This window comes from Urtica dioica, chromosome 6 (assembly GCF_054948205.1).
Source record: "Urtica dioica subsp. dioica isolate 48M chromosome 6, U.dioica_male_clone48M_v1_H2, whole genome shotgun sequence".
NCBI lineage: Eukaryota > Viridiplantae > Streptophyta > Magnoliopsida > Rosales > Urticaceae > Urtica > Urtica dioica.
Genome location: NC_142761.1, coordinates 40893473 through 40915705, shown reverse-complemented (window position 1 = coordinate 40915705; position 22233 = coordinate 40893473). Strand labels below are relative to the sequence as shown.

The 22233-nt window shown below is 41.4% G+C and overlaps 4 protein-coding genes across 7 annotated transcripts; all 4 read left to right on the top strand.

Moving 5' to 3' along the window:
* Positions 1-371: 371 nt before the first annotated feature.
* Positions 372-6516, top strand: LOC149394176 (ARM repeat superfamily protein). Of its 2 annotated transcripts, XM_089616831.1 has the most exons (17): positions 382-644; positions 718-833; positions 912-1146; positions 1236-1283; positions 1398-1519; positions 1624-1820; positions 1908-2197; positions 2438-2587; positions 2688-2897; positions 3049-3198; positions 3729-3804; positions 4402-4529; positions 4615-4800; positions 5356-5496; positions 5583-5711; positions 5798-5974; positions 6088-6516. In XM_089616831.1, the coding sequence occupies exons 1-17, from the start codon at positions 453-455 to the stop codon at positions 6217-6219; spliced, it is 2679 nt and encodes an 892-aa protein (XP_089472957.1). In that variant the 5' UTR covers positions 382-452; the 3' UTR covers positions 6220-6516. The 2 variants fall into 2 exon arrangements, with proteins under 2 accessions (XP_089472958.1, XP_089472957.1); XM_089616832.1 differs by lacking the exons at positions 5356-5496; positions 5583-5711; positions 5798-5974; positions 6088-6516 and adding an exon at positions 4883-5313 and having other exon boundaries at positions 372-644; positions 4615-4847.
* Positions 6517-6653: 137 nt separating this feature from the next.
* Positions 6654-13235, top strand: LOC149394175 (cell division cycle protein 48-related / CDC48-like protein). Its single transcript, XM_089616830.1, has 8 exons — positions 6654-8444; positions 9198-9515; positions 9605-9793; positions 9905-10047; positions 10589-10834; positions 11361-11547; positions 11896-11961; positions 12531-13235. Exons 1-8 carry the CDS (start codon positions 6810-6812, stop codon positions 13146-13148), a joined length of 3402 nt encoding a protein of 1133 aa, XP_089472956.1. The 5' UTR covers positions 6654-6809; the 3' UTR covers positions 13149-13235.
* A 1047-nt stretch (positions 13236-14282) lies between these two features.
* Positions 14283-17098, top strand: POM1 (Chitinase family protein). 3 transcript variants are annotated; one of them, XM_089616822.1, is made up of 4 exons: positions 14283-14493; positions 15013-15416; positions 16154-16313; positions 16402-17098. In XM_089616822.1, exons 2-4 carry the CDS (start codon positions 15026-15028, stop codon positions 16817-16819), a joined length of 969 nt encoding a protein of 322 aa, XP_089472948.1. In that variant the 5' UTR covers positions 14283-14493; positions 15013-15025; the 3' UTR covers positions 16820-17098. The 3 variants fall into 3 exon arrangements, with proteins under 3 accessions (XP_089472948.1, XP_089472949.1, XP_089472947.1); XM_089616823.1 differs by having other exon boundaries at positions 14291-14493; positions 14983-15416; XM_089616821.1 differs by having other exon boundaries at positions 14294-14493; positions 15021-15416.
* A 1762-nt stretch (positions 17099-18860) lies between these two features.
* On the top strand, positions 18861-21916 carry LOC149394173 (Calcium-binding EF hand family protein). The gene is made up of 7 exons (XM_089617682.1): positions 18861-19574; positions 20385-20487; positions 20602-20667; positions 20818-20991; positions 21071-21167; positions 21278-21411; positions 21518-21916. Exons 1-6 carry the CDS (start codon positions 19010-19012, stop codon positions 21398-21400), a joined length of 1128 nt encoding a protein of 375 aa, XP_089473808.1. The 5' UTR covers positions 18861-19009; the 3' UTR covers positions 21401-21411; positions 21518-21916.
* The last annotated feature ends 317 nt before the right edge of the window (positions 21917-22233 follow it).

Genomic DNA, 22233 nt, shown 5'->3' with positions numbered 1-22233 from the left:
AAAGATACGAATTTTTGAAGTTTTGATGAAAAAAAAAATTATTTGAAAAAAAATAATAGAGAGAAAGTGACGAATTTGTTAATAAATAAGGGTAAATAAGACCTTAATTATTGCCACATAAGTCATTTGACTATTTCCCTAAAAATTGTCAAACATAGGCTAGATCCAAAATAACATGTTTAAAAGTGACCTAGTTAAACTAGTTACAAATCTCTTATTTATTATTTCATTATAATGGAGCAGTAGTAGCGTGGAATCCGTGAATGGAGCGGAGGATTGCGGCTTAAAAGAGTTAAAAAATAAAAAAAATTGATCCGAGTGAGTAAATGGCTAGCTGTAAGTTGGTAGCAGAGTGTAGGTAGTTACTTACTTTAGTAAAAAAAAAAAAAAAAAAAAAAGTAGAAGACGTACTTATTGAAGAAAACGACGATGAAATGAAATAATCAGCAGCGATGGGCGTGGTGTCTCGTCGGGTTGTGCCGGCTTGCGGGAATCTGTGCTTCCTCTGCCCTTCCATGCGCGCTCGCTCTCGGCAGCCCGTTAAGCGATACAAGAAGCTCATCTCCGCCATCTTCCCAGACAACCCCCAAAAAGTCTCCAAGCTCTGCGATTACGCCTCCAAGAATCCTCTCAGGATCCCCAAAGTCAGTCTCACTCTTACTCTTCATTCTCCGCTCAATTCCGAATCATCCATTCAATCTTCTTCTTCTTTCTCAGATCACGCAGATTCTCGAGCTCCGATGCTTCAAGGATCTCCGCAATCAGAATTTCGCCTCCGTTGCAATCGTCTTCTCGGTATACGCCAAGCTTCTCACGCTATGCGCCGATCAGATGTGCGTTTCTGTTTCTCTCTGTTTTTTTTTTCATTCTTCTTCGGTTTAGATTTAGGAGAGTGAATTTTGGTTTTTCAGGCCTTTGTTCGCGGCGAGTCTGTTGGGGCTGGTTCGAGCCGTGCTGGACCATACCCCGCCGGACCAGGAAATGAGGATCCTAGCGTGTCACACGCTCGTGGGCTTCATCGACGCTCAGAAGGACACGTCCTTCGTCTTCAACTTTGAAGCTCTCATTCCCAAGCTCTGTAACTTGGCACATCCTTTGGAGCACCCTCACTTGCGATCCGCCGCCTTGCGAGCCCTTGCTTCCATGGTAACGTTCTCGTCTCTTTTACGCGCTGATTTTTTTTTTTGTTTTGTTTTTCATTCTTGTGATTTGTGTGTGTTTGTTTGTGTGTTTAGGTTCAATTCATGGGTGATCAGTCTCATATCTCCATGGACTTCGACAGCGTGAGTGTTTCGTTCCGTCGCTTTGATTTTTTATTCGAATAATAATGTGGCTGTTGAGGTTTTTTTTATTTTTATTTTTTATTTTTATTTTTTTATCTTCGCTCTCGTTTTCAGATAATTTCTGCAATGTTGGAGAATTTCCCCGAAAAATCGGAGTCAGAGACTCGTGACGTGATAGCATCTGATTGTCAAGAACCATCTACGCAAGAAATCGAGCCTCATCTAGATTCCGCAACGTGATTCACTTCTAGTCCTTGATTGCTTATGATTTTATTATTATTATTATTGGTATATGATTGGTTTATAAATTAAATGGATACGTTTTTGGATTGGCATGTAGGGATAAGGAAAAGAGCCCGTGTTACTGGTCTAGAGTTTGCCTGAGTAATATGGCCAGATTGGCAAAAGAAGCAACGACTGTTCGGCGTGTTCTCGAACCTCTTTTCCAGGCTTTTGATGCAGAAAACCACTGGTCTCCAGAAAAGGGACTCGCTTACCCTGTGCTGTTGTATTTGCAGTCGCTTTTGGAGGAATCAGGTGCGAATGAGATCCCGAGCTTTTTTTCTTTCCTTGTCTTTTTCTGGGTTAACAAGCAAAAGTTGATTGTAATTTCTTGACTACCAGGACAGAACTCCCATCTGTTATTGTCTATATTGGTCAAGCACTTGGATCATAAGAGTGTTGTTAAACACCCTGTATTACAGATGAATGTCCTGAATGTTGCCACGCAACTGGCAACAAGTGCAAAACAGCAGGCCTCAGTAGCAATCATCGGTGCTCTGACCGATCTTGTGAAGCATTTGCGTAAATGCCTGCAAAGTCAAGCTGAAGAGTTGCGCCAGAAGAGTACAAACGTGTGCAATTCTGATCTTCAGATGGCCTTGGAAAAATGCATTTGGCAACTTTCGGACAAGGTTCGTGCATTCCTTAATTTCAGAGTTCAGACAGTTCTATAATGAATCCTAGAATTATAATTAAACACCTTGACTCGGCGAGTGTGTCCGCGAAATGATGTTTAGTTAAAAAGAAATGACAGAAATTTAGAGCCTAGCACATCAATAACAGCCATTCAGAACAAAGGGGCATGTTGAGCATACTCCTAAGATTTATCACATGTCGTTTTGAGACCATGATCATATTTTTGCAATTATCAGGTCGGAGATGTTGGACCGATTCTTGATATGATGGCGATGGTGCTGGAGAATATCCCAACTGGCTCTATCGTCGCTAGAACAACTATTTCGGCTATTTACCAAACTTCAAAGATTGTCTCATCGGTCCCTAATTTATATAATGACAAAAAGGTAGTTTAGTTAAGTTTCTTGCGTTGCTAATTATGTTCGGGTCATTTTATGCCACAGTTTAAGTTCTGAATCTAAAGTTGTTTTAATTTTTTTTCCCTAGGCCTTTCCTGATGGGCTGTTTCATCAACTACTCCTAGCAATGACCCACCCGGATCATGAAACTCGAGTTGGAGCACACAGTATTTTCTCTATGGTGCTAATGCCATCAAAGTTGGACCAGAAAATGAAATCAGATCAGATATCAGATGTTTGTATCAAGCAGTCTGGGATACGCTACAGCTTCAAGGGTGCTTTGGCTGGGGGAAAGACGGTACGTGACTTGAATTAAGACTGTTTAAATTGTACAATTTTTTTTTTGTTTATTTCTATATTTTTTTTATGTATTGTCTCTTGTGTTTATCGAATAGAAAACCAACTTTCCATGTTGACCAAGCTGTATGTTCCTTTTCTAAAACTTCCAGGAGCTAACTGCTCTGCGCTTGAGCGGTCACCAAGTGAGTCTTTTGCTTTCGTCAATATGGGTTCAGGCAGCATCTGCTGAAAATACTCCTGCGAATTTCGAAGCAATGGCCCACAGTTACAATATCGCTTTAATGTTTACTCGATCTAAGGTGAGGCCATGCCTATCATAAGTGCTCTTTAACTGACACAATTCCTTATCTCTTGGCACAGTTCATCTTTGTTTCCCTAAAACCATCTTTTTTCCCTCTTAATGTTTGGTAAAATCGGAAATCCTAAAAGTGGATTTGACAGCCGGAAAATATGAGAACATCTGCTATGTTCTCTCGCCGGCTAGGGTTCATATGTCTTTTACATTTTTTGGTGCTCAGCTTCAGTTTTATCAATTTTTGTTGTGGTTAGGAAGCTTTACTCTTGAGACATATACCTGCATGAAATCGGAGTAGCTGCACTGATATGGATTACATTAAAAACGACAAGGTTTTCTGTATTAATACTGGAATATAAAACTTAATGCCCTTCTAACGAACAAGCAGTTGATTGTGGTGGGACACAATTTTTTCCCTTTTATTGTTTTCCAGAGTATGATGTGGTGACAGTGATCCTGAATTCTACTGTAATCATTGTGACTTGAATTTTTATTTTTATTTTTCACAATCTTGTGCTACTGATTTCTTGATAGACCTCCAGTTACGCTGCACTAGTGAGATGCTTCCAGCTTGCTTTCTCCCTTCGAACTCTTTCTCTGGATAAAGAAGGTAAATGGGAGTGTAAATGTTGGATAACTCATTTTCCACGCAAACCCCTAGTCTATATTATAATGTTTCATTTGCAAGGAAGATGTGTCATCCTAAACAGCCACGCTGTTACTAGCTCCAAGATCAGAGTTTCAGTTTTATTTTCTCTCCCGGAAGAGACATTTTATGGATTATCAATAAATTAGATATGAAGCAACAGATCGAGAACAAGATGTCCCGAAACAGGAAAATATAAAAAATAAAAAGAAACTAAATGAACAATCATATGTTTTTTTTTTATGATTAGTGGTGTGCGGGAAAAACGACTAAATCCACGAGGCCATGGGTATTATCGACCGGGAGACTATCTTGGCCCGAATTGTTGCGTCCATGAGGAAACGAACTGGGGACAGATAAGGTCCCAAGATTCGCCACTTACCACTAGACCTACCCTTTGGGCTTAACAATCATAAATACTATAAATCTTGCAGTTCTGCTACTTTATGCTTCAGGAATGTCATCCTTTATTTTTCAGGGAGGAATGTTATCGAAGCTCGCTTATATTTGTTAATAGTCTTAATATATTTTCTGATTACATATGTTGATGATCTTTTGTAGGAGTGTTGCAGCCGTCTCGTAGAAGATCACTTTTTACGCTGGCGTCGTTCATGCTTCTATCCTCAACAAAAGTTGGAAATTTCCCAGATCTAATTCCTTTAGTTAAAGCATCTTTGACAGACAAAATGGCAAGTTTGACCTTTTGTTTTTCTTTCTTCCATTTTTTTTCATTTGATAACTTTTAACATTGTTCCTAATATTTATATTTGATAGGTTGATCCACATCTTCGGTTGGTAGATGATGTGCGATTGCAATCAGTTTGTGTAGATCCTGCTAAGAGGGTAGACAAAGATGAATTTCCTGCATCAAACTCTCTGTCAGCAGTGGAATTAGACGACCAGAAGTTGAAAGAAACCTTGATATCAGCATTTATCACTAGATATGCAAAATTGTCTGAGGTATCAATGCATAGAGTCGAACAGTTTCTGCCTGATCAATCTTCTTGGTTTGGGAGATTTATTTCATGGTTTCAAAATCGAGTTCTTAAAGAATCACATAGCAGGGTCAACTCATATAAAATTTGTAGATTACACCTGGATTTTCGCCTTGAATAAAATATTTTTCGTGACATGAATTTAGTAGGAAACAGAGTTAATCCAATGTACAAGCATTTGTTGGACTAAGAAAGTTTGTTTAAGCTCGGAAGAAACCACGACAAGAAACATTTTATTATATGACTACTGTCATAATAGTCAGTATTCCATTCTGGAAAACTCTTGTACGCCTTAAAAAAATGTTTGTAGGACGAAAGTAATTGCTAGGCTGCCCCTAAATGTCGTTTGTACTTTCAAGTTGTTAGCATGCATGTACTTTCGAGTTTGAAATCAAGTTGCCATGGGGATATAAATCTTGTACTTAAACCTAAAAAACTCATACCAAGATTATAGATAAAAGGTCACCCATGTAACAAGTTTGTATGGTATTTTTAACACTCGTCTTTCCGTGTTACAAAGGAGGAGTTATCAAGTATCAAGGAGGAAATCCTACAGGGATTTTCACCTGATGATGCTTATCCATCGGGAGCTCCTTTATTCATGGAGACACCGCGCCCAGGCTCTCCTCTTGCTCATTTGGATTTTCCCGATCTCGACGAGGTAAATAAAACCAGTTTTGTTTCCCTGACTATCGCTCGAAAAACCCGTTTTTATCGCTAGCTTTATTTTTTGTTTTTTGTTTTCAGACGCTGCCTACAACGACATTGATGGACGACGAGACTTTCCCCGAAGCAAGCGGAAGCCAATCGGACCGTAAAACATCGATCTCCGTGAACACCCTCGACGTCCTAAGCGTAAATCAGCTGTTGGAATCGGTGAGAGTACTCAGATTCGAGACGCAATTTATATCAATAAAGATCGGAGTAGTGATTGATGATATTGGTGCTACGATCAACGACAGGTTCTGGAAACAGCACGACAAGTGGCAAGCTTTCAGGGTTCATCGACACCGCTACCGTATGAGCAAATGAAGGACCAGTGCGAAGCACTTGCGACCGGGAAGCACAACAAGATGTCGGTGCTTCACAGCTTCAAGCAGCACCAAGAAAACAAGTATCCCAGTTTTGTACCAGCCTTGGTGAGTGAATAACGCTGCTGTTTAAATAATGCCCCAAAAAAAAAAAAAAGAAAAAAAAAGGGTTTTGGAGTGTGACTTAAGTAAATGTTTTGTGTTTTTTGGGGGTAAAATAGGACTACAAATCATGGGAGCAAGACAAGGAGGAGCAAGTTCAAGTTCAAGTTCAAGTGAAGGAACCGCCCAATTCGTTCAGGCTTCCACCTTCCAGTCCCTACGATAAATTCTTGAAAGCAGCTGGCTGCTGATACCTATATAATTTTCTCATTCTTTTTTATTTATTTATATATATATTTGATTTGATTCTTTTATACCACTTCACAGACACAACCTTTTTGGTTTCACTGATTTGGCGTACGAGATTCTCTATGCATATAAATATAATACCGTATTTCTATTCTTTTTTTTCAAGCTCGCGTGCAAGGTGCGATTTATGTATATTTTTTTTTTTGTATCATGTGTAAACTATTTGTAAGTGTGATTTGAAAAAAAAAAGTTTTTCTTAACATTAATTTTTTTTTTTTTTTCTGTCCAAGCAAATCTTCCAATTGTTGTATCTATGTCACAATTACAATCCGAGAAAGTAAAGCATTTTTGAAGTTAAATTAGAGATGAATAGAACATTGTTAGTATTTTTTTTTTGCATAACAAATATTGTTTTAATTAAAAGGGAGTAGTGAGAGTAGCAGCAGAGTAAAGGGGTTTGATAGGTAGCTAGGTTGGTGGGTAGAGGGGGTTATATGAAAAAAGAAAAGAAAAACAGGACATCACAGTGAAAGAAACGTCGCTCGAGAAGAGCATCGAAACCCTAATTCCGAAGAAGAAGAAGAAGAAGAAGATGCGTTCCGGCGACGGAGAAGGCGAAGTGGGCGGGGTTCGGAGCAGCGACAGGCTGAGGAAGAGGCCGAGAGGGAAAGGCTACGGACGAGCTTACCTCCATTACTACTCTCCGAGCTCGGCGTCGATTCACCACCACCGGAAGCGCAGCCGGAAATCGTCGTCGAAGAAGGTCCGCACCGCCGCGTCCCACATCGCGAAGGAGTTTCTCTCCCCTCTCCGGCGCTCCACACGCAAGCGCAAGGCCGTCCGCCGCGACGCCTTCACCGACACCTCCGCCTCCGACCTCGACCTCATGCCCTCCTCCAAGTCCAACCCCCGCCGCGAGGGCCTCCGTCCCCGCCGCAACGACGACTCCGACGCCCCCCACGACAATCTCACCGCCGCCAACAACAACAACAACAACGCCGACGCCGACGCAGAACCCGAAGAAGGAGAGGAAGAAGACGAAGAAGCCGAAGAGGAGGAAGAAGAAGAAGAGGAAGAGGAAGAAGACGAAGAAGAGGACGAGGAAGAAGAAGAAGAAGAGCAGGAGGAGGAAGATGGCCGGCGGCGATACGACCTCAGAAACCGCGCCGAGGTGGCTCGCCGGATGTCCATGGAGGACGAGAGGAAGCCACGTCAGCAGCGTTCCCCGCGCAAAACCCGAGTCCACAAGCGTCACCACCGCATCGCCCCGAGGCCCGACGACTCCGACGACTCCCTCCTCGTCGACGAGCTGGACCAGGGCGGCCCTTCCGGCGCCGCCGTCGTCCCGTGGGCCCGCGGGAGCATGGCTCGCGCGGGACCCGTCTGGCCGGAGGCCGCCCCGTGGGGCCTCAACCCCGCCTCCTCCTCCGGGTGGGCCCACCAGGCCGACGCCGTCGCGCAGACGGCGGGCCCGAGCTCCAAGGGCGGGGCCGACATCCAGCCCGTTCAGCTCGACGAGAGCGTGGGCTTCGACGAGATCGGAGGGCTATCGGAGTACATAGAAGCTCTGAAAGAGATGGTCTTTTTCCCGCTTCTGTACCCGGAGTTTTTCTCCGGGTACCATATAAGGCCTCCGCGGGGTGTCCTTCTCTGCGGGCCCCCCGGGACCGGGAAGACTCTGATGGCCCGCGCGCTGGCGTCGGCGGCGTCGAAGGCGGGCCAGAAGGTGAGCTTTTACATGCGAAAAGGCGCGGACGTGCTGAGCAAGTGGGTCGGGGAGGCGGAGAGGCAGCTGAAGCTGCTCTTCGAGGAGGCGCAGCGGAACCAGCCTTCGATCATCTTCTTCGACGAGATCGACGGGCTCGCGCCCGTGCGGTCCAGCAAGCAGGAGCAGATCCACAACTCGATCGTCTCGACTCTGCTGGCGCTCATGGACGGACTCGATTCGCGCGGGCAGGTCGTCCTCATCGGGGCCACCAACCGGATCGACGCCATCGACGGGGCCCTGCGCCGCCCGGGGCGATTCGACCGCGAGTTCAACTTCCCTTTGCCGGGGCTCGACGCGCGGGCCCACATTCTCGATATCCACACCCGCCGCTGGACCCACCCGCCCTCGGCCGAGCTCCGCTCCGACCTCGCCGCCGCCTGCGTCGGCTACTGCGGGGCCGACCTCAAGGCCCTCTGCACCGAGGCCGCCATCCGCGCCTTCCGACACCGCTACCCTCAGGTATGATATCACTCCGTTTCATCAATTGGTTCGTGTACTATGCCGAGACGTGTGGATAGGCGCCACTGGGAGGTCGAACTGACTGGGCTTACTACCCAGTTGTCGAGAACTTAATTTTAGGCCAACCCATGACTGATATTTTAGGTTAACACCAAGGAACTGGTCTTAGTGGTAAGGATGAATGCTGAGGCGTGTGGATAGGCGCCATTGGGAGGTTGAACTGCCTGGGCTTGGTACCAAGTTATCGAGAAAGGTAGATTTTAGGCCAACCCATACCTGAAATTTTAGGTTAACGCCAAGGAATTGGGCCTATTGGTAAGGATGAATGCTGAGACGTGTGGATAGGTGCCACTGGGAAGTCTCCTGGTCGAACTGCTTGGGCTTAGTCAGGCAAAGCACGGATATCCACATTTATCGAAAAAGTTAATTTTAGGCCAACCCATAACTGAAATCATAGGTCAGCCCAAAAGGAGTTGGTCTAGTTGTAAAGGTGAATGATGAGACGTGGTATAAAAAAAGTTAATTTCAGGCCAACCCATAACTGATATCATAGGTCAACCCTAAGGAATTGGTTTAGTTGTAAGGATGAATGATGAGGCGTGTTGATAGGCACCAGTGGGAGGTCTTCTGGTTGAACTGCCTGGCCCTCGTGGGCTTAGTCTGGCGAAGCCCGGATACCCACATGTATCAAAAAAGTTAATTTTAGGCCAACCCATAACTGAAATTAACCAAAATTGACTGATTTGCGCTCAGGTCTACACCAGCGACGACAAGTTTGTGATCGATGTAGACTCCGTGAGGGTGGACAAGTCCCACTTCGCGGAGGCCATGTCAGCGATCACCCCCGCGGCCCACCGAGGCTCCCTCGTCCACTCCAGACCCCTCTCCCTCGTCGTCCAACCGTGCCTCGAAAGACACCTCCGCAAAGCCATGGAGCTCGTCTCGGATGTGTTCCCGCCCCTCTCCATGTCCTCCCACTTGACCAAGCTCTCGCTGCTCTCATACGGCTCCTCAATCCCACTTGTCTACAGGCCTCGCCTTCTCTTGTGCGGCTCGCAAGCCTCTGGCCTGGTACCTTTTTCTCCTCCCCTTTACCCCGCCTTTTTTTTTTTTTTTTTTTTACTTGGAGCTGAATATACTTACTGCTTTTAGTCTCGCAGGATCATATCGGACCCGCGATCCTGCACGAGCTAGAGAAGTTCCCGGTTCACTCGCTCGGGCTCTCCTCGTTGATCTCGGACCCCAGTGCGAAGACACCCGAGGAGGCATTAGTGCATATATTTGGGGAGGCGAGGAGAACTACGCCGTCTATCCTTTACTTGCCTCAGTTCCATCTTTGGTGGGACACTGTGAGTGTTCCTTCATCCTTCATGTGTTTATGAGTTGACCCGAGTATCCTGTTATGCTATATGCTAATCTGGTGTTTAGTTAGTTGCCTGATTCTTTTCTTCCTTTCCCAGGCACATGAGCAATTGAAGGCTGTTCTGTTGACTTTATTAGAAGAATTGCCTTCTGACTTGCCAGTACTGTTGATTGCAACATCCTCAATGCCATTTGCTGAACTTGATTCAGAGGCGGGTTCAATATTTTCCCACCGCTCCGTGTATGCTTCTTGTATTCTATTCCTTGAAATGACTTGCGATGTCATCTTTTTCTGCTGATGATATGGTCTCTTGGCTTTTTCTATTTACCGGTTTGATTCGTATTTGAGTGTTTGATGGTTCCTCTGGTATATTTTGATTTATTTTTTGTTTCTGTTTGTTATGCATCGAATAACATAAAAAGTTACTGTTCATGTTGTTATAAGGAGAACAAAAATTAGCTCATCCCATTTAGGTCTATGTGACATAAGAATCATCTGATACATTCTTAGGTCTATATGACATAAGAATCATCTGATACAAAACTTGAGCGAAAATTCCCATTTAGAACTATGCAGCTCGGGAATATGTTTGAAGGTAGTTAAGCTTTTTAATTTAAGGTTTTAGTAGCAAGCCTATGCTAGCAAATTTTTTGTAGTTTGTCTAACCAGAAAAAAAAAAAATGCCTTGTGGGTTTTCTTGGCTTATCAATTCTATAATAATCAGAGGAATTTTTTTTTTGCTTTTACGATGATGTTTCCTGCTAAATCCTGTTATTGACAGCTATCAGGTGGACAAACTAACAAGCGAAGATAGAACATTGTTCTTTGATAAGTTGATTCAAGCTGCTTTGTCAGTCTTGTTGGAACGACTGACGAAGAAATCACCAGAGGTATCGTCTATCCCCGAGCTTCCGAAGGCTCCAAAAGTCGTAAGTGGTCCAAAGATATCGGAGCTTAAGTCAAAGGTTGAAGCAGAGCAACACGCTCTTCGCCGATTGAGAATGTGCCTTAGGGATATTTGCAACAGGTTTGAAATTCCTTAAACCCCGCCTCGTATTTAGGGTTGTTTTTACATCAATGTCATGATGGTGCTTTTTTTTTTTCTCGTTAATTTTTGAACTGGCGAGGTGCTGGTCCAAGGTGTTTTTAAATTAGATTTTTATGGAAATATCATCAAAATTGAAGATCAATAAATGTTTGATTTTGATCTTCTGAAAAACCAAGCGCAACTTTTTGGAGTCTGGACTCCCTAAATATAGCTGGGGTATCTTGCTTGCTATGAGGTCAATGTACCTGTATTCTTATTTACTCATTTTCTTGCTTTTTGATGATTTCAAGAAAATTCATGGCTCCCGTCAAATTCTAAAAAATAAAAGGATGTAGTTTATGGATAGGAATAGGATATGCTGATTTTATTCCATCTTAACCATTCATAAGCTCGTGAATGAAAGAAGAAAGATTTACATAAATAATGGCATACCCTTGCCAGTCCCTCCCGATTCGAGTACCCTTCTCTCTATTAATAATTTTGTTTTCTATGTTCATCTTTGCAGGATTTTGTATGATAAACGCTTTAATGCATTTCATTTTCCTGTCTCTGATGAAGACGCTCCGAACTATCGGGTAGTCATCCAGAATCCCATGGACATGGCTACTCTTTTACAGCGCGTTGATTCTGGACAATATATTACATGCCCAGTTTTCGTACAAGATGTTGATCTCATAGTGTCCAATGCAAAGGTGATATTTTCTTTCATCCTGTTGACGTTCACTGGATTTGTGCTTCATGAAACTAGGGATGACCAGGCTATCCACCCATGTTTTTAAATTAGTTACGAAGAAGTGGATTCAAGATCCATGTGTACCCATATAAGCAAAAACTTGTGTGTTTACTTTCTAATTACGTGATGCGTTAATAAAAAAATAAAAACTTCAAACTTGACTCTGTTGGCAGCACGTGATCAAGCCTCGCATGATGCGATTTTGTTGGAAGTATGGTGAATATTGTTTTGACTCCCATTACTAGATCTATCATGCTTCATGCTTCTAAGGGTATTTTTGTTTGTTTGTTTGTTTGTTTGAATTCAGGTTTTTAACGGAAATGACTACAACGGTTCTAGGATTGTTAGCAGAGCTTTCGAGTTACGAGACGCAGTAAGTTAATCGATTCTTAATTTATTTCTTATTAATATGTTAAACTAGGGTTTAGTCTCTAGGTCTCCACTTAATCCCGCGAGACATCTGGGAACTGGAAACACTGGGGACAAATATGGTGTGCTGCTATAACAACAATTCCTAGGGTATTTTTGGAACCTGGAAAATATGAAGGAATACATGATGAAAATCCATCGTTATTTCCTTGTGTTTGGTGGATTGAGGAAAATTCAAGGATTTTTGAGAAACTGTGTTAACTAAAATAGGGATTTCATTTTCCTTGAAAATATGCGCGAAAAAATGGGGTTTCTAGCGAATTTGAGCATGTGGGGGATTTTAATTTTTTGCACGCTCTACACTTACGGCTCTTTTCACGTTCCACACTTACGACGCTCTCTTTCTCTCAACAACTCTTTGACTTGTAAAACACAGTAGAGATAATTTTCCATCGCATTTTCCTTTCGATTTTCATTGTCCAAGCATAGCCGTGGCTCTAAGAATTTTTTGGGTTATTTATTTAATATTAAAAGAACTTGAGAACTGAATAAAGAAACGCACGCATATTGCAGGTACACGGAATGCTGTCGCAGATAGACCCTGCCCTGGTGGCGCAGTGCGAGAAGATTGCAGTGCAAGGCGGTCCGACCCAGCTTCCGGAAGAATTGGGTGAGTCAGCATCGACGCCCGTCTCGCATCAGGTGGGTACAAGTGTCACCAGAGCCAGCGCTCGGCTCCGAAACGTCCAGCCCGAGGTCAATCTGGATCACAGCTACGAGGTTCTCAAAAGACCCAACAAGAAGAGCCACGATGCCTCAACGACCGCGCATTCAGCTCCAGAGGATAATACTACTAATAATAATAATAAACCGCCCCGGGAACCGGAAGAGGTTGAAGCGTCCTCTTCTGGGGATCGCGATCGGGATCGGGAGCAGGAAGAAATTGAAGATTCCGATCAGGCGACCGAATCCCATGAAGATTCCGCGATGGAGGATTGCGAGATTCTGAACGAGGTCAAGCGGCGATTGGTCGAGCGGTCGGAGAGCTTTAGCATTCCGCAACTTGAGAGGATTTACACCAGGATTATGAAGTGCGTTTTCGAGGTCAAAGACGTGCAGAGCAGAGATGATGCGAAGGCTTCAATTTTGAGGATTTTGCTCAACTTCGTGGAAGACGGTTCTAATTTCTAGTTTCCATTTTTTTTTTCGCCGGTGCAGCGTAGTCGGGAATGTAAATTCTGGTTTTTGCCTTGCATTCTAATTCATGGTTTTTTTTTTTTTTTTTTTTGTCTACTTTTTATTCTTCTAAATGGCGTTTATAAATCTTCAAAATAGCCATTAAGGATCTCTCAAATGAGGTAATATCTCTTTTTTTTCGGTCTGATATAGGCTATAGCAAACTGTCGCTGCGATCACCGAAAATTGAGGTCGAAATACACAGTAACTCCTCGTTTACGCACTCGTTCATCCATGAAAATTCTAAGCCCGAATCCCAACCAACCCGTTCCCCTCGGTTATTTTTTAGTTGAGTAATGAAAGATTTTACTATTATGATCTCTAGCTTGGTGCCAAAATTGTTTTGATCTTCGTTTCCAAGATACTAGCCGTACGCTACTTTCAGCCTTGCTTTCTCAAATATGAAGCGTCTTTGTGCTACAAATCTCGTCGCTACACACAGTTCCAAAAATAAAGGACTACGATCAAACGACGAGATGTCTAGGATATTACATTGTTTCAATTATTTAAGTTTTTTTTTTACATACATTTCAAAAGTAAATAAAATCCTATAATATGTCATTCATATTCCCGACGCATGAAGAAGAGAGAACACGGCAACGACAAAATCAACAACTCAAATAGAACAAAAGAAAATTCACAGTCCAATCAATCAAGTAAATAGCGTCAATTTGTAATGAAGTCGAAATAATTCATTATAAAAAAAAAAGATAAACAAGCGTCGGTGAACGAAAAACAAACGGAAACTTACGTAGCCATCAATACTAGGGACCCTCGACCTAGAGCAGAAGCATAAATATGACCAAAAAATTATTATAAATTAATAATAGTTCTAGGAAACTTTTGTCGTTTTAAATTAAGTCGAGCTATTTGACTAATTTAAATCCTAATTTATTTATATACAAAGCTAACAACAATAATAAGCACATGTACGTCTGGTGAGATGAAGAGTAACTTGGGCAGTGGGTTAATACTCAGCTGTCGGTGGAGTCTAGTGGGGCCCACCTCTAAAGCGATATTCCAGCCTGGCTTTCGACTTCAACATCCAACACTTTGCAACTCTAATCACCCACCAACTGCGATCTCCACCGTTGATTCAACAAACTAGCTCGACTTTTACGCGATTTCGAGAGAGACACATCATCTAACACTCCACTCCTTCACATTTCCCTAATTTATTATTCTTTCTTCTTCTTCTTCAACTGGTTCTTCAAAGCCAAGCAAAATCTCCGAAGGAAAAAAACAGAAACCAGTGAAAAATTCTCCGCCGACATTCTTCGTATCTGATTTCCTCTCCCCGGTAAGCGAGATTCAACTCGGTTATAGCATTTTCGATCTTGTCTTCAAACAATGTATTCAGTATATTTTCCGATCCAGCTTCCAGGTTACCCAAGTTCGATCTTGATTTCGCTTAGGTTAATTCTGTAACTCGTATTTTATGTGAGCAATGATAATTCTAAGGTCTCAATTGTGTTTGGAACTCGGAAAATTTCGAGGTAAAGAAAAGAAATAGAGTGAGAAGAGAGACAAACTTATGACACTTAATTTTATTTTATTATTCACTCGTTTTTTTTTTTTTTTTTTTTTTTTTTTTTTTTTTTTTTTTTTATTAAGGTAAATGATACGTCTAATTTTAGCTATACATTTTTCCTCAATTTATTAATCAAAATTCTATTTTCCTGCAATCCAAAAAACACAAGGAAGATACTGAAATTTTTATTTTTTTCCACCAAATATTTTCCAGGTTCTAAACATACCTTTACTTAATTACCATGGCTGTTGTGTGTAGGATTTAACCTAATTCTGCTACCCGGGCTAGAATTGTAGGTAAAATGGGGATGAACAAGGCAGCGATGGTGGCGGTGGTGGTGGTGGTCATGGTGAGCCTGGCGGCGATGGCGAACGGGCAGGAAGAGGAGAAGAAGATACTGCGGAAGACGGTCCGTGGTAAGAAGGTGTGTATGCAAGGATGGGAATGTTGGTACTACTCCAGATACTGCTGCAACCAAACGATCTCCGACGTGTTTGCGGTGTACCAATTCGAGAACCTGTTCTCGAAGAGGAACACTCCGGTGGCTCACGCAGTGGGATTTTGGGACTACCGCTCATTCATCCTCGCCTCCACACACTTCCAGCCACTCGGATTCTGCACCACCGGAGGCAAGCAGATGCAGATGTTGGAGGTCGCCGCTTTCCTCGCTCACGTTGGAGCCGGGACATCTTGTGAGTACTTGCTTTGCTTGCTCTTATTGATTATATCAAAGATTGGTTGAGTTTGGGGTTTGTTCGTAATTGTTATTGTGCTCCTTTTGGTGTTAGGAATTTGACAACAAGAAATGGGTAGGTTTTTGGCTGGTGGAATTATTTCCGCTACACGCCTAGAAAGTGTTTGGTTTGGCGGGTCGGGTTCTTGGTCTATTTCCAAGTGGCCATAGGTTCTAATCTCTCTTGAAGTGCCCACCTTGCCAAAGTAGATCTACATTTTAGTTTTGGGATCTGGGGTTGGTCTGTTTGACATTGATTTGGGGTCGTTTTGGTTGATGGGACGGGACTACTTTGTAATAGGGTGATTATTATTTCGTGGGACGCGATAAGTAAATTCTTTGATTCCCTTAATTTTTGTTTTTTATTTGTCCACCTGCCGAGCTACAATCTTTTGGGGCAGGAAACTCAGAAATCCTTCGATCGACTAATGGACATATGTTAATTCTATGATAAGATTTTCTGCCTTTGATGGAATTTGTTATTTTCTTCTTCTTCTTCTTCTTCTTCTTCTTGATTATGTCATCTTTGGTTATCTAACTCGAACCTGGTATTCTTGATTCCTTAAACTGTACTTGAAGATCTGAGTTGGTGGCATCTGTTGAGGCACCTATTGAGTCATTAAAAAAGAATTAGAATGTATGTCGGTTAATGTGGACGTGTTGGTCTCTAACAACGGTAATTCGATCGAATTTCAGGTGGTTACGGAGTAGCCACGGGAGGACCGTTGGCGTGGGGTCTTTGCTACAACAGGGAAATGAGTCCGAGCCAGTCATACTGCGACGACTCCTACAAATACACCTACCCTTGCACTCCTGGAACCGAGTACTACGGCCGTGGAGCTTTGCCCATCTACTGGTGAACCTCTTTTTCATCTCTCTCTTTTTTAGCATGTTTATCGTGTAGCACGTGGTTTATATTTAACGCATCGTTTTTGTCGGTACAGGAACTACAACTACGGCGCGATCGGAGACGCGTTGAAGATCGATCTGCTGAACCACCCCGAGTACCTCGAGCAGAACGCCACGATCGCCTTCATGGCTGCGATGTGGAAGTGGATGACCCCGATCAAGAAGAACCAGCCCTCGCCGCACGAGGCCTTCATCGGCGACTGGAAGCCGACCAAGAACGACACTTTGGGAAACCGAGTCCCCGGGTTCGGAACCACGATGAACATTCTTTACGGCGACTCGCTCTGCGGGAAGGGAAGCATCGACCCGATGAACAACATCGTCTCTCACTTCCTTTACTACTGCGACCTCTTGGGTCTCGGGAGAGAGGAGGCGGGTCCGCATGAAATCCTCACGTGCGCCGAGCAAGTTCCTTTCAACCCGACCGTTCCTCCCACTCAGTCCTCTTCTTGAGATTCGCCTTAGCTTTTTTTTTTTTGGCCTGCCAATAAAAATGTTTGTTATCAATGTATAATGGCGTTTCATCGATTCGTTTGTGCCTCGTTTGTGCCGCTCTATAGATTTCCAATTTTATTTGTCCCAAAGAAAGAAAAATTCATGCCAGTGTCGTGTGGCTATTTCATATGCTATACCGTTTTGTTTTTTGGTTGCAGACTTGTAAAGTGGATGTATATGTATGTAATGTATGTACTCGGGTTCTTATTATTTTTCATATTTGTTGTGTGTTTTCAAGTTCCTTTCTTTCCCTGAATTTTCAAGTTGAACGAACCTGATAGGGCTCCTTCAACTTTATTACTATGGTAGGATTGCTTTGCTTTTAGCTTTCAACCACTTGATTCCAGTTCCTAACTTATTTTAATGCAACTAATGTTCTGGTGAGACGTTTTAATGCCCGTTTTCTTGTTAGGAAAGTCGAGGGAAGAGAAAGTAATGGATTGCGGGGTATAAGAATTGAGTCATTTCGTTATGTAATTGTTTGACAAATTATTTGAACTAAGGGACTGCATGTCACACTTTTTTTTTTTTTTTCTTTTTTTTTTTTTTTAATTTTTATAATTTGTTGTTTTCACCTATTTATATCCCACTCTCGACAAAATGGTTCAGTTTGGTGATATTGCAAATTTAGAAAGAAGAGGGTGGTGGCTATTGGAAGGAAGTGGAAGTGCCACTTCTAATAAGCTACCTTTCAAATGCTTATTGAAAGTGGTACTTCCGTTAGGTAAATTGGTGCATTCTATTATTTAACGGAAGTGAAATTTTTGTTAAGGCTTAATGGAAATATGGATTTTCGTTAACTTCCAGTAAGTAATTAAAAAAATAAATGGTAAATGAAAGAGACTAAACTGTTAAAATTTTAAAAGAAGGTACTAATATGTAAACTTAATTTCATCTTTATTAATAACTTTTTTTTTATAAAAAAAATAAAAACATTACAACAATATTATGAGTAAAACATTATATGTATTTATAAACTATATTTTGTAATATTAATTTATGTATATTATACAAATTACATACACTAAACTATATAACAAAAATTATGATATAAACTTAATTATATAATAAATTTTTTATGAACTTAACTATATAATATATATGAAGAGATGGTTGTAGAGAAATATTTGTAAAGAATTCGAGAGGATTTGAGAGAAAAATGTTTGATTTGTGAATAAAATGGTAAAAAATTAGATATATTTATAGGAGAAATAAATAAATGGGTTAAAATTTAATTTCTCCAACGTTCAATGCTTTAACCAAACTCGGCCTAATGGTACAATTTTGGCCTGTCATTTCCGTCATGCCTTCTGCCATTTTCGTGGCTTACTGGAAGACCTCTGCCACATTCTAGCTTTAATGGCACTTGGAATTTCTGTGAGGCAAATTAAAGCCACGGAAGCATTTCCTTCCATTAACTTGCAACCGAAAGCCCACCATGAGATTTGATAGAGAATTGAAAGGAGCCTATATTCTCAAGAATTAGAGTCAGCGTAAAACTATGCAGGAGGATAGACTTACAATCTAAAGAATCATCATACTAATCGGCATCCAAGTTACATGAGTTATAGCGTGTAACTCTAACAAAGATGTAGACGGAAAGAGAAAACTATGAAACCGAGTCTCCCGGGGATATGAAAGAATGCGGAGCACAATTGCCTAATGTAACTACTGATTAGCGATGTGGATGGCGTAAGCAAATATTCGGCTCGGTGATAATGAGACAAAATTTAATCTAACAAAGAAACACTATTAGCAATTTAGAAGAATATAACATCAATTTACATTGGACATTTGCATAAAAATGACAAGAAATAATCCAAGTTTCAATACATCGAACACTATTTCTTCTATTTCAAAGAAATTAAACCTCGTCCTCACACCCTAAATTAAGCTATTAGCTTATTAATTAGTCATTATCGTGATAATTTTTTTTTTTTTTTAATCCGAGTCTCGACTCTTCTCGAGCATAACAACAATAATAATAATAAAAAAACCATATTTGTCAAATTGAAAAAGAGAACACGCTAACCAAAGTACGAAGTGGAGTCTAAATAGGCAACAGATCTAAAATCATTACACAACAAACAAACACGAGAGAGAGCACAGAGACAGCGAAGCGAAGAAGAAGAAAGATCGTCGTCCTCAATGGGCAAAGTCTCTGTGATCATCTACACAACTATTGCTCTTCTCATCCTCTTCCTAGTCTCTCGTTCGCCGCAGAAATCCTCCTCCTCTCTCCGCCACCGCCACCGCCGCCTCCGCCTCCGCTCCAACTTCACCTCCTCCTCCGGCCACCACGCTCCCGCCACATTCGACCCCCTCGTCGCCGGCATCGAGCGCCGCCGCGAGGACCGCCAGTGGGAGCGCGAGTTCTTCGAGCACTCCCACCCGGAATTCGCCGCCAATTCCACCTCCGCCCCCGGCGACGAGGCCCAGCCGGAATGGGACAAGTACGTGGACGCCGAGGATTACCTCAACGACGAAGAGAGGTTCAACGTCACCGGAAGATTGGTTCAGCTTTTCCCGAAGATCGACGTTGATCCGGCCGACGGGTTCGTCTCCGAGGACGAGCTCACGGAATGGAATCTCAGGCAGGCTCAGACCGAGGTGATCCACAGAACTAAGAGGGATATGGAGATTCATGATAAGAATCGGGACGAGCTTGTCTCTTTGGCTGAGTATGAGCCTCCAAGTTGGGCCAAACATGCTGGTTCGTCCTTTCTTCTCTCTCAGATTCCGAATTCGATTTCGTTTTCTCTTGATTGGGTCAAAGCTAGGTCATACGATTCATGTCTTTGGAACAATGCCTATGCAAAACTCTTGTATTGAATTAATTCTCGATTCAGTGAAGACTTTTAGGGGTCTAGTTGAGATTTATTGGCCGTGACAATGGGGATTTCCTTAGAAACTTGCCATGGTAGAATCTTTTGCGCCAGTTAACATTTGGGTTAATTGTTTCTTTTTTTTTTCCTTTATAACATAAGACTCAAAACAGACTTAATTATCAATTATTTGCTAAGGTGACTTTTGAGTAAACATTTAATAAATTGCACTTAAGGCTTGTGACAATTAGCTAGAGAAAACAACAGAAGAAGATGCAAGGGAATTTATGACGTACAAAACAGTGTGTTTGATATGTTGAAACAAAAAAATGAAACTTTCTTCTTTCAGATGCCCAATGTTCCAATGTATATTTACTTATTATGCACACTTACTTTGGTTCTTATGTTTAGTTTCCTAATTATGACTTGCGATTAGTTGGAAAAATATATTCTTTTTGTATTTGTTTCTATACTATTTGATTTTAGTACGATCTGGAAAGACATGCCCTTTTGCTCTAAACCAGGAAAATTCACTGCTCTTTCATTCACTGAAGGTCTTAGCGGGTGAATAAGTAAAAAAATAAAAATAGCATGAATTTGTTTATTGAGTTGGACATTTGAAAGCCATCTGAGCTTGCGTTTTATTTTATTTTATTTTTTATTCTTGTCGTGGCTTCTGTTTATGTTTTATTTAACAGATAATGATTCGGTTGGCTATGAAATTGGTTGGTGGAAAGAAGAGCATTTCAATGCATCCGATGCAGATGGAGATGGTTATTTAAATCTGACCGAGTTCAACGAGTGAGTTTCGACTTGTTAGCTAGTTTAATCGTCGAAAAGAGCTGGGTTTTTTTTTTTTTTTTTTTTAATTTTTAAATATTGTGCTTTCAACTGATTTTATCGCTTTCGTATCAGCTTTCAACACCCAGCGGACAGTAAAAATCCAAAGTTACTTCACTGGCTGTGCAAGGAGGAAATAAGGTGACATGAACTCCATAATGTTGACATAAAAAAAAAAAAAAATTTGTGTTTTTGCAATTAGTTTCTCATGTCACATGAAGTCTCGAATATTTTTTTCTTACAATTAGCTTCAAAATGTCTACTTGTTAATTCTGCAATCTGCTAACTCAGAGAAAGAGACACCGACAAAGATGGAAAGGTGAACTTTAAGGAATTTTTCCACGGTCTCTTTGATTTGGTGAGAAACTACGATGACGACAGTCACAACTCTTCACACCATTCTGAAGACTCCATGGAGGCTCCAGCGAAAACTTTGTTTTCACAGCTAGATAAAAATGGTGACGGGTATTCATTTGGATAACTCTCATTTGTCTTATAATTTCCCCTGGATTTTATTTTATTTTTTTAATTTTATTTTTTATAGGTATTTATCAGATGATGAGTTGCTACCCGTAATTGGGAAACTTCATCCATCGGAACGTTACTACGCAAAACAACAAGCAGATTACATGATATCACAGGTACATCATTTCGTTGCATTATTCGAACTCAATAATGTTTACTCTTTGTGATGATCAAAGTTCCTTTTTCTTTTTTTTTTCCCTAAGAATCATTTTTAATTAATTTGCAGGCAGATTCCGACAAAGATGGGCGGCTAAATCTGGCAGAGATGATTGACAACCCCTATGTTTTCTATAGTGCCATTTTCAATGATGACGAAGAAGACTACGAGTACCACGACGAGTTCCGTTAATTTTATTCCATGTATGGTTAAATTATCCTTTTTTTTGTGTTTTCTCGATTTATATTTAGTTTCTCGTTTGCACGTTTTAAATCCGTGCTTTACTTGGTGTCTTATAAATACCTACAGGGTAGGGTGGTTCTTGAGAGGATAAAATATCGTCGTTTATTCTCAAGACTCGTATTCACGAATATTGACTTCAGTCCCGGATTTCCCGAACAGACAGAGCGCATCAATTTGTAAGTGCGTTCACTGTCGCTCTCTATCAGATGAACCATGCATATCACTGAGGCAGTCAATCCATTTTAGGTTGATGATTTAAGTTTTTAACTAAATATAAATACACCATTTGATATTGTTCTAATTATCACTTTTATATGATGTACTTGTTTAAGCGTCCAACATGTATCATAGAAAGCGGATATTATCAATTCAAAAACGGGAGAGTAGTTTGAAGGTTCCAATTTTTCTGTCATATGATATTGTAACTTGTTTTTCTGCTATATATGACCGATCGAGTTGATGGTCTGAGGCTTTCAATGCTCCATTTTAAAGACATTAGGTGGTAAAAATTATGTTTTACAGTACTCTCTTTAGATATACGCAGTTCACATATATAATTATTCTGTACAAGATTACTAGTAGTAATGTATATCACCTCGCCTCGTGTTTCTTAATTGTTAAGAGTCAATAAATAGATTTGGCCCCATACCCGATGAAAGAAACTATCGAATAAAACATTGTAAAATTATAGCCTCCACTGAACAAGTAGGCAACCAAAATTATAGTACAAACCTGGAAATTTTATTACAGCCTCCACTGAACAAGTAGGCAACCAAAATTAT